General features: G+C 44.0%; 2 protein-coding genes across 4 annotated transcripts in view; both read right to left on the bottom strand.

Annotated features, from left to right (window-relative positions):
* LOC311589056 (protein NYNRIN-like) overlaps positions 1 to 13,957 on the bottom strand; it is a 183,608-nt gene that overhangs the window by 66,455 nt on the left and 103,196 nt on the right. The gene's annotated exons all lie outside the window — the stretch shown is intronic.
* On the bottom strand, positions 1,399 to 5,579 carry OR6S1 (olfactory receptor family 6 subfamily S member 1). Of its 3 annotated transcripts, none has more exons than XM_084767657.1 (3): positions 5,494 to 5,579; positions 4,360 to 4,526; positions 1,399 to 3,311 (listed from the first exon to the last, which is right to left on the bottom strand). In XM_084767657.1, the coding sequence occupies exon 3, from the start codon at positions 3,227 to 3,229 to the stop codon at positions 2,225 to 2,227; it is 1,005 nt and encodes a 334-aa protein (XP_084623783.1). In that variant the 5' UTR covers positions 3,230 to 3,311; positions 4,360 to 4,526; positions 5,494 to 5,579; the 3' UTR covers positions 1,399 to 2,224. The 3 variants fall into 3 exon arrangements, with proteins under 3 accessions (XP_084623783.1, XP_084623784.1, XP_084623782.1); XM_084767658.1 differs by lacking the exon at positions 5,494 to 5,579 and adding an exon at positions 4,887 to 4,967; XM_084767656.1 differs by lacking the exon at positions 5,494 to 5,579 and adding an exon at positions 4,873 to 4,949.

The following is a 13,957-nucleotide window of genomic DNA, read 5'->3' as shown; positions in this document are numbered from 1 at the left end:
TAGCCCACCACACTCAGCAAACAAACAAAACAGCACATCTCAATATGTTTTCTAGCAGAAAGGTCCCTAGAGCATCTCGTGTCCCGGCCTCCTTCCTGCATCAATGACTGCAGTTGCACCTTGGCCGACCCTCTTTCACTCTCTACATGCCTGTCTTGTCTCTATGCTGCCACCAGAATTTACTTTTGAAGCCTGCGTTTGCACAAGGTCATGGTCATCTTTTTTGATTCAGTGTCTTTTCTAACTGGACCTGACGTCCCTATTCCTTCTGTAATTTATCCAAGTCAGAGACGCCTTGTTATGTGAAGGATGCTACATATTTTTTTGAGATTTTATTTTTATTTGTGTGTGTTAAGATTTACTTCTTCATCATCTTCTTCATCACCATCACCCTCTATAGGATCTCATATATCCCAGGCTGGCTTCAAGCTTCTCATAGGTGAAAATAAATTTGAACTTCTGATGCCTTCCAAGTATCAGTATCACAGAAATACAATAGGGCTGGAACTCAGAACTTCATGCATGCTAGGCAAGCACTCTACCAAGTAAGCTACATTCCCAGGCCCTCCTTTTGATATTTTTCTAATATTATTGGTTTGCATAAATAATTGAATCCTTTATTGAAAGTGTAATCAATCTTTACACTTTGGATAGAGGATGTCCACAGGTATTCCTAAATGTAATATTTTAACAGATTTTTCCAGATAAACACACACAAATGTCAAATACTTCAGGTACTGTCATGATGGGTAGAAGATGGACTGGAAAGATGACTCAGTGGTCAAAGGTACTTGCTCCTCTTCCAGAGAATCTGAGTTTGGCTTTCATCACCCACGATGGCTCTGCGGGCACCTGCACTCACACATTTGATACAGTCTATGGGCCTTGAACAGGTTCCTTTTCTTTGCCAGTTAAAGAATTAAAACGCAGGAAAATCCTCTCAAGCGAGACAAGTCGCAACAGAGAAATCTCAAACTCCAAAAATGGGAGCAGACAGATTCAAAAGTTGAAGAGAGGCTTTGGGAGTTGGTGACAGGGGGTGGGGGTGGGGGGAGGGCATACATGTGATGTAGACACACGCAGAAAAAGACCTTCTGCAAAGCAGAGGGGGCACTCAGGAAGTCGAAATCCAGTTTCTTCTCCTGGGTTGGAGGTTTTTTAAATCTTTGAAAATCTCCCCCCGCCCCTCCTGCTTTCTCAGATAGGGTTTTATTCTTATGAAGAGACACCATGACCATGGCAACTCTTATAAAGAAAAACATCACAGACATAGGGGAGGGGAGTAGGGAGAAAGCGAGAGGGAGGAAGGAATGGGAGGATATAAGGGATGGGCTAACAATTGAGATGTAATATGAATAAATTAATAAAATATTAAAATAAATAAATAAATAAAAATAAAAAGGTAAAAAAGAAAAAGAAAAACATCTGACTGGCGCCGGCTCACAGTTCAGAGGTTCAGCCCACTATCATCACAGTGGGAAGAAGCACCGTGCACACAGGCCGACACCGCCCTGGAGAAGGAGCTGAGACTTGTGAATCTTGATGCTCAGGCAGCAGAGGGAGGCTGTGTGCTACACTGGGAGGAGCCTGAGCATGGGAGACCTCAAAGCCCCGCCCCCAAAGTGACACACTTCCTCCAACAAGTCTGTACCGCCTAATAGTGCCACTCCCTATGGGCCAGGCCTTCACACACATGGGTCTATGGGAGCCGTTTCTATCCAAACCACCACATTCCCTAATTTAGAGTTGGTCAGCTTGAAGAAAGACAGAATAGATGGTTGGCCCCATAACTGTTGTATAACAGACAGCTCATCAGCTCGGGGCCTATTGGCAGAAGAAGAAGAAGAAGAAAAAAATGCCTGCCAGGCCTTTGTTTTAAGCTGTCAGGCTTTTGTCTCTCATCAGGAGGGTGAGAAAGAAGCCAGTCATCTTGGAAGTTGGCCACCTTTATTACCTCGCCAAGCCCCTCTCTCCCTGTCTGCCCACGAGAGAATCTGCCTGACTCCTAGTCCATCAGTGCGCACTCCGTGTCCCCCGCACAGACACATAGTTAAAGTAAAAATAGAATATTAGAAAATAGCATGAGTTGTTATAGGCATAACATTAATTCATTTTGCTTGAAAGATAAATTCGGTATCTCTGAAGTCGCTGTGTGTCATTTCATAGTGTCCAAGAGGAAGAGGAAGCTGTCGATGAAGACGCATGGTCCTGAGACAGAGTCCTGTCACTTTCCACTTACTGTCTGCCTTCTCAAATTCTTCCCAAGTAAAGAATGTTCTAAAAGCTCGGCTAGCACCTTCCTGAACATGTCTTTCAAAGCGCCCTTGACTTGATTGTTGCGCAAGGCGTAGATAAACGGGTTCAGCAGAGGTGTCACGAACGTTGTTATCACTGTGACTGACCAGTTAGTGTCCACAGAGCCACTCTGGGATGGCTTCACGTACAGAAACACGGCGCTTCCGTAGAAGAGGGTCACCACCACTAAGTGGGCGGTGCAGGTAGAGAAGGCCTTCTGGCGGCCTGCAGCAGAGGGCATGCGCAGGACAGCCAGGACTATGCGGCCATAGGACGCAGCGGTAATAGTGAAGGAGGATACGATGACAAGAAAAGCCAGGACAAAGTCAGCCTCCTCCAGTTTTGCGGTGTTGGTACATGCCAGGTGGAGCAACGGACCGCTGTCACAGAAGAAATGCTGTACCACGGCACCCTGTTTGCAGAAAGGAAGCAAGGACACAGCCACTGTGGGGCCCAGCACAGGAAGGAGGCCCCCCATCCAGCAGGCCACGGCCACACGACAGCACACAGCTCCATTCATGAGCAAGGGGTAGCGCAGAGGACGGCAGATGGCCAGGTAGCGATCCACAGACATGACCGCCAACAGCAGGAACTCGGAGGCCCCGAGAAAGAAGTAAAAATAAAACTGAGTGATGCACGCGGCAAAGGAAATGGTGTGCTGCCTTGAGAGGAAATTGCTCAGCATCTTAGGGATGATGACAGACGTAATCAGAATCTCTAGGCAGGACAAATTACCCAGGAAGAAATACATGGGCGTCTGCAGGCGGCGATCGGCTCCTACCACCCCCACAATCAGCACGTTGCCTGTCAGAGTCAACAGGTAAATAAGAAAGAACATGCAGAACGGGTCCACTCCCGTGCCGTTAAGATTCGGCAAGCCTGCTAGGACAAACTCTGTGGTCCCGACGTCACTCTGGTTCCCATATGGAGCCATTATCCTCTTTTCCGCCTGTAAGACAGTATGAATGATGAGCCGATGTCTGGCTGTTGTCCATCCTGACACTCAGGACCGTTATCTGATGGAGAGAGGCAGAAGGTTTCCTTAAAGGGCAGCTATATCTTAAGACATCACCAGGAGCCAATCTGTACGCATCTCATCCTCAAATCTTGCCCGATGGTTCTTCATTATGGTGGGGGAAAATATCTCTGAGCACGTGAGTTGGGTGAAAATACGAGAACAAACAGAACCCTGGCTGGTTCCCTGCCTTTGAATTCTTGCATCTCTGCTCACAGTGGCCGAGTACACTATGCTCCTCCATTGCAAGTGAAACAACAAGCCAAAGGATTCCAAAGAGTTTCCAATGCCGACCTAATAATGAAGTGGCAGAGAAAAGTCCTAGGATGAACATCAAAATCTGGGCTTGGCTTGCCACCACGTTTGGAAGACGATCAAGGAATTGGAGCCCTTGTTTGCATTTCAATTACCCAGCTAAGCAATTAGCAGGAGAAGCTGGCCCACTTTATACAGCAATTCTTGCTCTTTATGGAGAAATTTCACCATAAACCAAACTCAGATCTCCACACAGGGCTTGCACTTCTGAAGTAAGCTGTAACGTGTGAGAGAAGCGTGAAACCGTGAGCCGTGTTGACTCACACACTTGGTCCGTTGTCTTCAAGTTAAGCACTCTGGCTAATAGTAATATAAGTTCATGAAGCCTTTGTCAATTTGTGACACTTTCCCTTCTGAGCCACAATCCAAAGCTTTTTCAAAAACAGGCTCTGTTTGGTTTGTCAGAGACAGAATTACAAATTCCTGACTCTAATGAATTAAATTGAAAAATGGTGTTGATTCAAATCCTTCCAGCGCTACTAACTCAAAAAAAAAAAAAGCCAAATTAGTGATATTCTACAGTGCAGTCTTTAAAAGTCTCCATTAAAAGGTAAGGAAAGTGAAAAGAGAAACATTGGAGTTGATTTTCGGAACACCGCGTTTTCTCTAGCTGTCCTGGTCTGACCACAGGCCAGCCACCTCATTCCCAGGGGACCTTAGACTCCTTCCTTACACTCCACTCTCTCCCTTTCTCTCCCTTGGATCTCACAGGTGTGCGTGGGAAACATTTGTACCTGTTGTCTAGGATGCAGATGTCTCGTGGTCACACACTTTCCTCCAGCTTCTACAGAAATCACGGGGTACAGGTTAAAGCAACCACTTCAGCTCTGCTCTCGTCACAAGCCACACTTGGGTCCAGTGACTGAGAGACAGGCCACATTGCTGGGTCACTGTTCAATACCTAAAGATGTAATAGGAGAAATAGGATTTTTAACAGGAGGGAATGTTACTTGTACATACAGAATGCAAAGAAAGACATAACAAATTAGCCTTAGATGGGGTAAGTCATATTCTTAAGAAAGATGCTGAAAATGAACACTCTCAAATAAATGCTCGAAGAGAGCGGAATGTTTTCCATAGGAGCAATGCTTTTGACCTAAGAACAGAAAGTAAGGATGAAGTGCAACGAGGTGGCACTGGGCAGCTCAAAGCATATCTTTTTTTCTGGCCCTCTGCCATTCCCTGTGAAACTAGCACATCACTGGACTGAGCCTATCTATGTCTGAAGTAACTGGAGAGAAACGCACCTGCCCCTGAATACCTTGGGCATTGTCCTAAGCATCGGACCCTTTATCTTGCCCAGTTTGTGAGTCCACATTGCTCCTTCTATCCTCTGGTCCCTCCAGTACCCTGTACTGTGAAGCTGACAGCAGCCTGGCATCCTCGGAGCTCCGGGGGGGATGAATTCTGCACTTGGGAAACAGGAGAAGCTGGGTCATGCCTCTTCTCTTGGGCTTTCCTCCCCTGGCATAGCCTCTGCCCAGTGAGGCTTTCTGACCTGAGGAGGGTATTGTTACACTGTTCCTTCACAGTTTGCGTTGTTTTGTTTGTTCGACTGATTGTTCTGAGACACGATCTCACTAGAAGAGATCCTGGAACTTGCTGTGTAGACCAGGCTGGCCTTGAATTCACCGAGATGGGAGTAGCACATCATTGCCGGATATTCTGTTCCTTCCTATGCCATGGCTAAGTCAAACATGGAAGGAACGGCTCCTATCACGTGATCAGCACCCTAGCCTCCACTAGGCACAATTCATGAGGAAAAACAACTGTGTCCACAGTCTAAACTGTCACTACAAGAACAGTAGTTGGAAGGCAAAGGGCTCAGAAGGCCGGTTACTTCCACCTTGAGAATACAATACACTTACCGAAGGCTGTTTTCATCTCCAGAGGTTGAAAGACATTTTCTTTTCTTGTCTTATTGGGGGATTTTTGGACTATAATGTCCTTTTTTGCTTTTAGACCCCATTCTTCCTGGTTCCTGGCTTTCGACTGAGTGCAGGGAAGAGCACTTGAAGTCACTGGTCTCTAATAAATCTCTGTATCAAAAGGCACGATCTTCCATGCGCCTCTTCGGTTTTCAGTGGAGAAATAAGACTTGATCCAGAGATGAGGAGCTTAAGGAGCAGCGGTGCTGGGGACGGAGAAATTACCCAGACGAGGAGAAGATAAGACAGAGAAGATGGGGGTGCAAACACATCCCAAAGGGCCCAGGAGAAATTTGCAATTCTATGTTAACTTTCTAGACACTGTGTAAATCTGAAAAGGAGACAAGGAATGTTTTCTTCATTTGACATAAACCATCCTAAGTCAGGCAACTGTAAAAGGAGCTTTAACTATGGAAATGGGGGGGGCAGGGGTTGGGGGGGAGGATCTTGGCGTCTGCCCAGTACCCATTTCCCCCCTCCTCATGACCCTCAGGGGGAGCTATCTGTAACCCAAGCAACACAGACCTCACCCTGAGGTCTTCACCCTGAGGACTTAAGATGATAGTGTGCAGTGTGACTCTTTCCCTTGGGTTCTATGTCAGAAAATAATGGGAGGCCCCAGGGTATGATGGTACCATCTCTCTTCTGTTGCTTCCTTCTGCCATATACTTTACAGCCTGTCAATCAGGTGTAAGTCTACATGCCCAAATCATCGTCAAGGATGCTGGACAGCTGCTGATCACATGTTGTCATCTCTATGCACCATACGATTCTTACTAAAGACTTGATGACTTCTTGTTCAGGCCTGAGCCTCAGTTTACTCAGTTCTTCTACCCGTTCCTCTGCCTCCTACCTTTCTGACTGCTTTCCACCCATGACCACTTCTGCTGACTTCCACCCCCCTCTCCCCAACCTGCTATTTAACCTTTCTGCGTTCTGCTCTTTCTTTCTTGGCTCATCACCTAGTCTCTTAATCACTAGGACACCAAGTTTCCACCTTTGCATTTCTGACATGAGTCACGGTGCTCAGAACATCATACTAGATGCTTAAAAATGGCATATGCGCTGACCTGCTCTGAGTCCGCAGACTGGAAGAGCAGCTGCTCCTCTGAAATAAACATGAGTTGGGTCGCTTTAACTGGATTCCATCCTTGCTGGACATAACCCTTCTGAGAGCTTAACATAAAGCCATAAAGAAGCCTGGGAGGAGCAAGAGTGGACTGGAGGACTGGCAGAGCTGTCCCACCGGATCAGACTCTACGCAGGAGCTCTCACTTGCTAAGCCAAGGGAAGGCGGCATCTACAGTCGGGTGAGGGCTGTCTAGAGAGCTCCATACAACCACCTCAACCTTAAGCGAAGCAGGACCTAGGGCTTCATGCCTAGCACTTGGGAGGATTGCCCTGAATTGACAGCTTGGGATACATAATAAGTTTCTGACTCAAAATAAAACTTCTTGGTTGAACTATAATACTTAAAGCTACTGGAAAAAAAGAATAAGGTGATATATATATAATTACAGAACTAGTTTTTCAAAGTCTAAAATTTTGGCTAGTCTACAAAGAAATTGGTTTCTTTGAGATACTTTCATAACACATATTATTATTATTAATTTTTATTTGACTTCCTACCTTTCCTCACATCCTTCCTCAGTACCTTGTGAATCCCTTCTGACATCTTTCTGTCTTTCATAGTCACCTTCCTGCTTCCATACCCTACATATACGCATTTACAAATATGTATGTGTACAGCATATGTATAAATTTAAATCTAGACTCTACATATGAAGGAAGACGCGATATCTGTCTTCTGAGTTTGGCTTATTTCCATCTGTTTTCCTATGAATGTCATAATTTCATTCTGTTTTACAGCTGAAGACAACTCCATCATAGTTACTCCCCCATGGTTCCCTGGCCCGCGAATCTGTTGGTTGTCGGTTGGCTTCGCTTATTCTGTTGTGAATGGAGCAGCATTGAGCGCAGCCGTGTGAGGGCCTCTATGGTGTACTGACTGAGGCTCCCTGAGGCAAAGCTGGGTGATATGTTAGTTTCTAGCATTTTGAAGAGTCCATATTGATTTCCATATTGGCTGAACCAGTTTATATTCTGACCAGGAGTAAATAAAGATTCCTCTTTCCCTAAACCTTGGCCAGAATTTGTCGTCATCTGTTTGGTTGGTGATTCCAACGGGAGAGACATGGAATCTCAGAGTAATTTTATTCCATTTTCCTGATAGCTAGAGATATTAAACATATTTATTAAGCATCTTTATTGAACATCTTTATTAAACATCTTCATTGGCCACAGTGTTTCATTTCTGTGGAGAGCTATCCATTCAGTTCATTAGTTCATGTATTAGTTATATGATTTTTTATTTTAACTTTTGGGTTCTGTGTGACTTTTAAACATTAATCTCTTATCAGCCATAGCTAGCAAAGATTTGTTTTTCCATCCGGCGGGCTGTCCCTTCACTCCGGTAACTGTTTCCTTTGTGGCGCTGAAGTGACTCAACCTTATGCAATCTTGTTGTCAACTCTTAAGATTCTTTCCTGTGCAATTAGAATCCTTCCCAGGAAATCCTTAACTATCCTTGAAGTATTTTCTCTGTTTCCTCTGGCAACCTCAGAGTCTCAGGTGTTACAGTAAGGTATTTAATTCATTTCTGCAGGGTTGGAGATGCGGACTCTCGCTCCTGTACACGTACGCAGGCATGTGGTGCTCCCAGAACTAACTGTGGAAGAGACTCTTCATGCCAGAGTACGTTTTTGATGTCTTTGTCCAAGGTTAAGTGTTACAGTTACAGAGCTACTTGTATAAAAATGACTTTGGCACTCAGTTACAACCAAACCTAGCTGGTCACATAACAGCAAAACATATTAGGAAAAATTTTGCTTATGTTTGTGACTTTATGAGATTCTGATGTTTTGGATTTTATTTAAGGTATACACATGTAGTTCAAAAGTAAATCTATAACAACATATAGGTTAGCAGCACTAGGTATAGCTTGATGGTAGTGCGCTAAAGCACTTGCCCAAACCACCTGCATCTCCAGCAACATGAGCGGAAACCAAGTCCTGCTCCCTCCTTTGTCCACACCCACTCAATCCCGTCATCCAATTAACATTCTCGTTACACCCACTGACTCCCGTCATCCAATTAGCATTCTCGTTACATTAGTGTTGATCCTTGCAGAGTTTTGGGTTTTGTATGTTTGTTTGTTTTGTTTTTGTTATGTGACAGCAAAAGGCAAAAATTTTCCTCTATTTTACTCATGATTTTCATAGTCTGTTCTCTGTTTCCTGCTTTTAAGACAGCCTGTAAAAATTTCTTCTTTCTGTATGCTGAGAACAGGTGGGAAAATGTTTTAACTAAGATTATTAATGTGGTCTCTGTCACCTCTCTCTTTTTCCCTCTATTCTTCTGTCTCTGTCTCTCTCCCCCTTTTCCTTCTCTCCCACACTCTTACAATAAACCTCATATAACTATTAGTGTGAAAATTTCGTTAGTTAATTTATGCATTTCTGGAACAAAATACGTAACCAAAGCTACTTAAGAAAGAAAGGGGTGGTTTTGGCTCAGAGTTTGAGGGTGCAGGTTATCATGGGAAGGCAAGCATGGCGGCCTGAGTGCAAAGCAGTTATTACACACACACACACACACACACACACACACACACACACACACGGGGATGTTTCTGCAGGAATCAAAGAGCGGTGAGTGCATGGCTCAGCTCTAGTTCTTTTTTTTGGGGGGGGGGGGGAAGGGTTCTCACTGTGTAGCCCTGGAACTCACTATGCAGACCAAGGTGGCCTCCAACTCACAGAGATTCCCCTGCCTCTGCTTACCAAGTGCTGGGATTAAAGGTGTGTACCACCACAGCTTTTCCCCCCACTCCAGGACCTGGGACTCAGGAACGATGTCACCCTCACCCAGGGTGAGTCTTTCCACATCAGTTAACTCATGCTGCAAATGTGTCTGATGATGTGTTTCTGCGATGCTCGTAAGTCCCATCAGGTTCACAATCAAAGTTAACCTCCACAACAAACACTGTGTTAAATGAATTGCAGCCTTCGTGAACTAAACTTGTGTTCCAATCATTGCTTGTTGGGTCTTTTAACTTCCGTTTTCCTCATCAGTCTGGAATTTTCCTCAAAATAAAAGGGGGACTATAAATAAACTGACTTGGCCATGGATTAGTGATTTGCAGAGCTACATGTTGGTAACACGTGATTCGCTGTAACGAGTCCAGCTGCTTCCTATGTAAGGCCTCAGAAAGGTGAGGAAGTGGAGCTGGGGAGGGGCTCAGCCGGCAAAACGCTTAGTGTGCAAGCATGAGGACCTGAGTTCGAATCCCTTATACCCAAGTATAAGCTGGGTGTGACGGCGCGTGCCCAATGCTGGCTGGGTGTGACGGCGCATCCTCAGTGCTGGAACAGACAGAAGAATTGCTGGAAGCTGCTGGCCCCCTCCCTACTTTTACAGAATTCGTGGTCAGCAGTTTCAGTGAACCTCTGCCTCAAAGAATAGGGAGAGAGCAATAGAGGAAGAACCCAAACACTAACCTCTGGCTGCCACATACATACGTGAACTGCCTCATAGTCCTGACGTACCTTCCCTGCCACTAAACACTGCAAACCGTGAGCCGAGTGAATCCCTCTTTCCGTAGGTTGCTTGGTCTGGTATTTTGCTCTAGAGTTGCAGAAAGTAACAAATGCATGTTCCTCGCGTTACTGGTTCCCCTTCGTTTAAACATTTTCCATCTGCTCTGTATCAGTTACTTCTCTGTTGCTGTGACAAAACACCAATGCAACTTCGGGAAGACTTTATTTTGGCTCACAGCTCCTGCGGAGAGGAGTCTGTTGTGGTGGGAGGCGTGGTAGCAAGGGGCAAGCATAGTTGCAGAAGCCAGAAACTGAGAATTAAAATGGTAAGGAGGAAACAGAGAGAGGGAACTGGACGTGGCAGGAGGTTCTAATCTCAAGGTCGGTCCCCCTCCCCCTCCCCTTGACGTACTTCCTCCTGCCAAGCTGCACCAGCTAAACCTCCCCAAACAAGCACCACCAACTGAGGACCAAGTGCTCAAGTGCCCAAGCCCATGGAGGGCGTTTCTCACTAAGACCATCTCATGCTTAAATGCAGAGAGGAAAACGTAGTGAATATACAACAGTGGCAATCAAGTATCTGGGAGATGGCTACATTTAAAAAAAAAATACAGTATTTCCTTGGTTAAAAATTAATGTCAAAAGATATCTCCCTAAAGATAGAAACTAATTCTGCAGAATTAACCAAGCAGTCTCCGGGGAATGTCAAATACCATGTGGGTAATCCAGATCCCAGGAAATGCAAACCGATAATGAACTCCAAAACTAATTCAACTTTATCCAAAGCAGCCTGCTTCTGATCCAGACATTGTGGAGGCAAAGTACAAATTCAAGAACACAGAGGGTCACAGTTTAGAATGTTGAGATTGCATTAGAACAGTGGCTGGAATACAGACGTCTCTTTTTTCATTATGATAGATTTTTTTTTAATTATTTATTTAATATAGATGAGTATTCTAGCTGCATGTACACTTGCAGGCCAGAAGAGGGCATCAGATCACATTATACATGGTTGTGAACCACTATGTGGTTGCTGGGAATTGAACTAGGGACCTCTAGAAGAATAGACAGTGCTTTTAACCAGTCCATAGATTCTTTAAAATTGCTTTTTTTTTTCTTTTGTTCCATTTAAAATTTTGACAACATAGGAAAACATGACAAAGTGCTGTCACAAAATGATCTAACAGAAGTTTAGCCCAGTCCGGGCTGCTGTAACAAGTTGTCATGGTTCCGGGTGGGCTGAAGGTATGGGTTGAGACAGAACACTTGCCTAGCATGGACAAAGCTCTAGTTTTGGCCCACCACGCTGCAAAAGCAAACAAATCATACATTTATTTTCTCGCTATTGAAGACAGAAGATGCTGAGAGCCGGGGTCTTTAGCAGTCAGGTCCTCAGTGAGGGCTCTTCACTCTTGGAGTCATTCTTCACTCACTTGCCTAAGACAGTCAACTTGTAAGGAAAAAAGCTTCATTTAGCTCAGCACTCTGGTTGGTTGGTTGGTTGGTTGGGGTTTTTTTTTTTTTAGTTGTTTTTTTTTTTTTTTAAGCAGGGTCTCACTATATAGACCAGGCTGACTTTAACGTCCCTGCTTGACTCTTGAGTGCTGGAATTAAAGGTTATCACTACCGTTCCTGGCTTGGCTCACAGTTTTCAAGATCTAGTCCAGCATCTGGGCGCCTCCATGGTGTTGAAGATTAAACCCAGGACCTGGCACATGCTAGGGAAGCATGGGACAACTACTGTTCTGGCCATATCCCTCACACTGTGATGTGTGATCCCACAGGAAGCCCCAATTATAATCCCAAACAAATCTTTCTAATTTTAAGTTGACTGCTGTGCTAATACACTTTCGTTTGCTGCAGCAAAACAACAGAAATAAACAGCTTCTTAAAAAGAAAAGTTTATTTTGGCTCGTCGTTTCAGAGGTTTCCAGTTCATGGTCAAATGATTCTGTTATTTTTTAGAGGGCATTGGATACTTCGTGGTTTATATATTTTTTTAATTTAATTAAAATACGATTGCATTGTTTCCCCTTCCTCTCTTTCCTCCTACCCCTTTCATCTCTGCCTCTCCCATTGCTCCCTCCTGATTTACAGCCTCCTCATCTTTTACCACTGTCGTTACATGTATACATGCATATATATGTACATACAACCATAAATAAATATATCAACATATACAACTTGCTGAGTCCATCCACTGTCATCTGCTTGAATATCTTTCCAGGGATTGTTGTTTTAAATGAAAATTCCGAACATTCTATTTTACCAATAAAGGCTCAGGAGCCAGATGCTGGGCTGGAAACCTGCCAGCTCAGAGAGGAAGAGAAAGCACCCAGCTGCCCTTCCTTCTCAGCTCACAGCCCTATGGAAATGGTCCAAAATGCTTACTAACTCAGCTGACAGCCCAGGAAGAAAAGGTTAAAAAACAAAACAAAACAAAAAAACCTAAGGCCAAAGTCTTGCTAGGTTAAAGCTCAAAAAGCACAAAAAGCCAAAGAGCTAAAAAGTAAAACCCTCAACTCAACTCAAAGTCCCTCCCACTCTTTAATCAGCTGGTTTCTGGCTCTGCATCTTGACCTATGGTTGACTTTATTAAATCCTGTGTACAGAAAGCTCTTGGATTAAAGGTGTGTGCTAGGGCTCAATCACACCAAACAAAAGACAGGGTTGGTTTTTTTTTTTTTTCAGTTCACAATCTCAGGAATCACAATGGGGTCAAATATCCTGCAACATTTCCCCTCTTTTGTCTAAATAAAAAATGCATTCTCAGCCGGGCATGGTGGCGTATGCCTGTAGTCCCAGCACTCAGGAGGCAGAGGCAGATGGATCACTGTGAGTTCAAGACCAGCCTGGTCTACAAAGTGAGTGTAGGACAGCCGAGATAGCACAGAGAAACCCTGTCTCATAAAACTAAAAAAAAAAAAAAAAAAAAAAAAATTCACAGTGTCTAGTCTCTATGTATTTAGTAACCTTAAAGAAAGTATTCTCACTATCTAATCTTGGTGAGTCCAAAGTTCTGTAGACTTATTTTATATAAAAATTTGCATTACTGATCAAAAACCATCTTTAGACCTAAAACATCTTCTTAAGTCTTAAATACCTACATCATAATTATTGATTATAACTATTTCATCTTCAACCCATCAGAGACCTTAGAAGGATAAATATTATCTGAATAAATAAGAAGTGCAGAGCAAGCAGCTTCCAAAACTAAGAAATGACAGACACTGCTGGTCATCTGGACAGTCACCCAAGACATCTCTATAATGTCGGAGCATCATCCTCATCCTTCTGGCTCAGAATATCTGACAGACTTTTCTGTGAAGCAGATATCATGAGGAACTTGCCTACCATGCCCTTGCAAAGCTTGGAAGTCAACTTCCCTGCAGCCAGTTTGTTCAATATTCGGTCTGCATAGAAGCAGGAGCAATTCTTTCCCAGTGGCTAACTTGCCTCATATGAGGCCATCTCCTAAAAGGAGAATGTTCTGATGCACATCATCGTCTTTGAAGTTGAAAGGGAGTGCTGCCAGAAGCTGGCATGTCTCATTGTCAAAACATTCTCAAATTAATAAAACCTCTTTAAATGCCCTGTCCTACAGATCTCTGAGGTTTTTGAAGACCATCTATCTATTTCTAGTATATCTGAAGTACTAGTTTATAGCTGTATACTGACTGATTAATTTAGAAAACTAGTACCTAAGAAAACTACAAGTTTGGTTGGCTATTAGTTTGCATTTTTTAATTATCCTAAATAGTTGTGATAGTAGCTTTCAAAGGGACTAGACCATCATATTGCATTTT

The sequence above is a fragment of the Acomys minous genome (assembly GCF_964271855.1).
Source record: "Acomys minous genome assembly, chromosome: 18".
Classification (NCBI taxonomy): Eukaryota; Metazoa; Chordata; class Mammalia; order Rodentia; family Muridae; genus Acomys; species Acomys minous.
The sequence above is the reverse complement of the archived record's forward strand: the minus strand, read 5'-3'. Positions and strand labels throughout refer to the sequence as shown.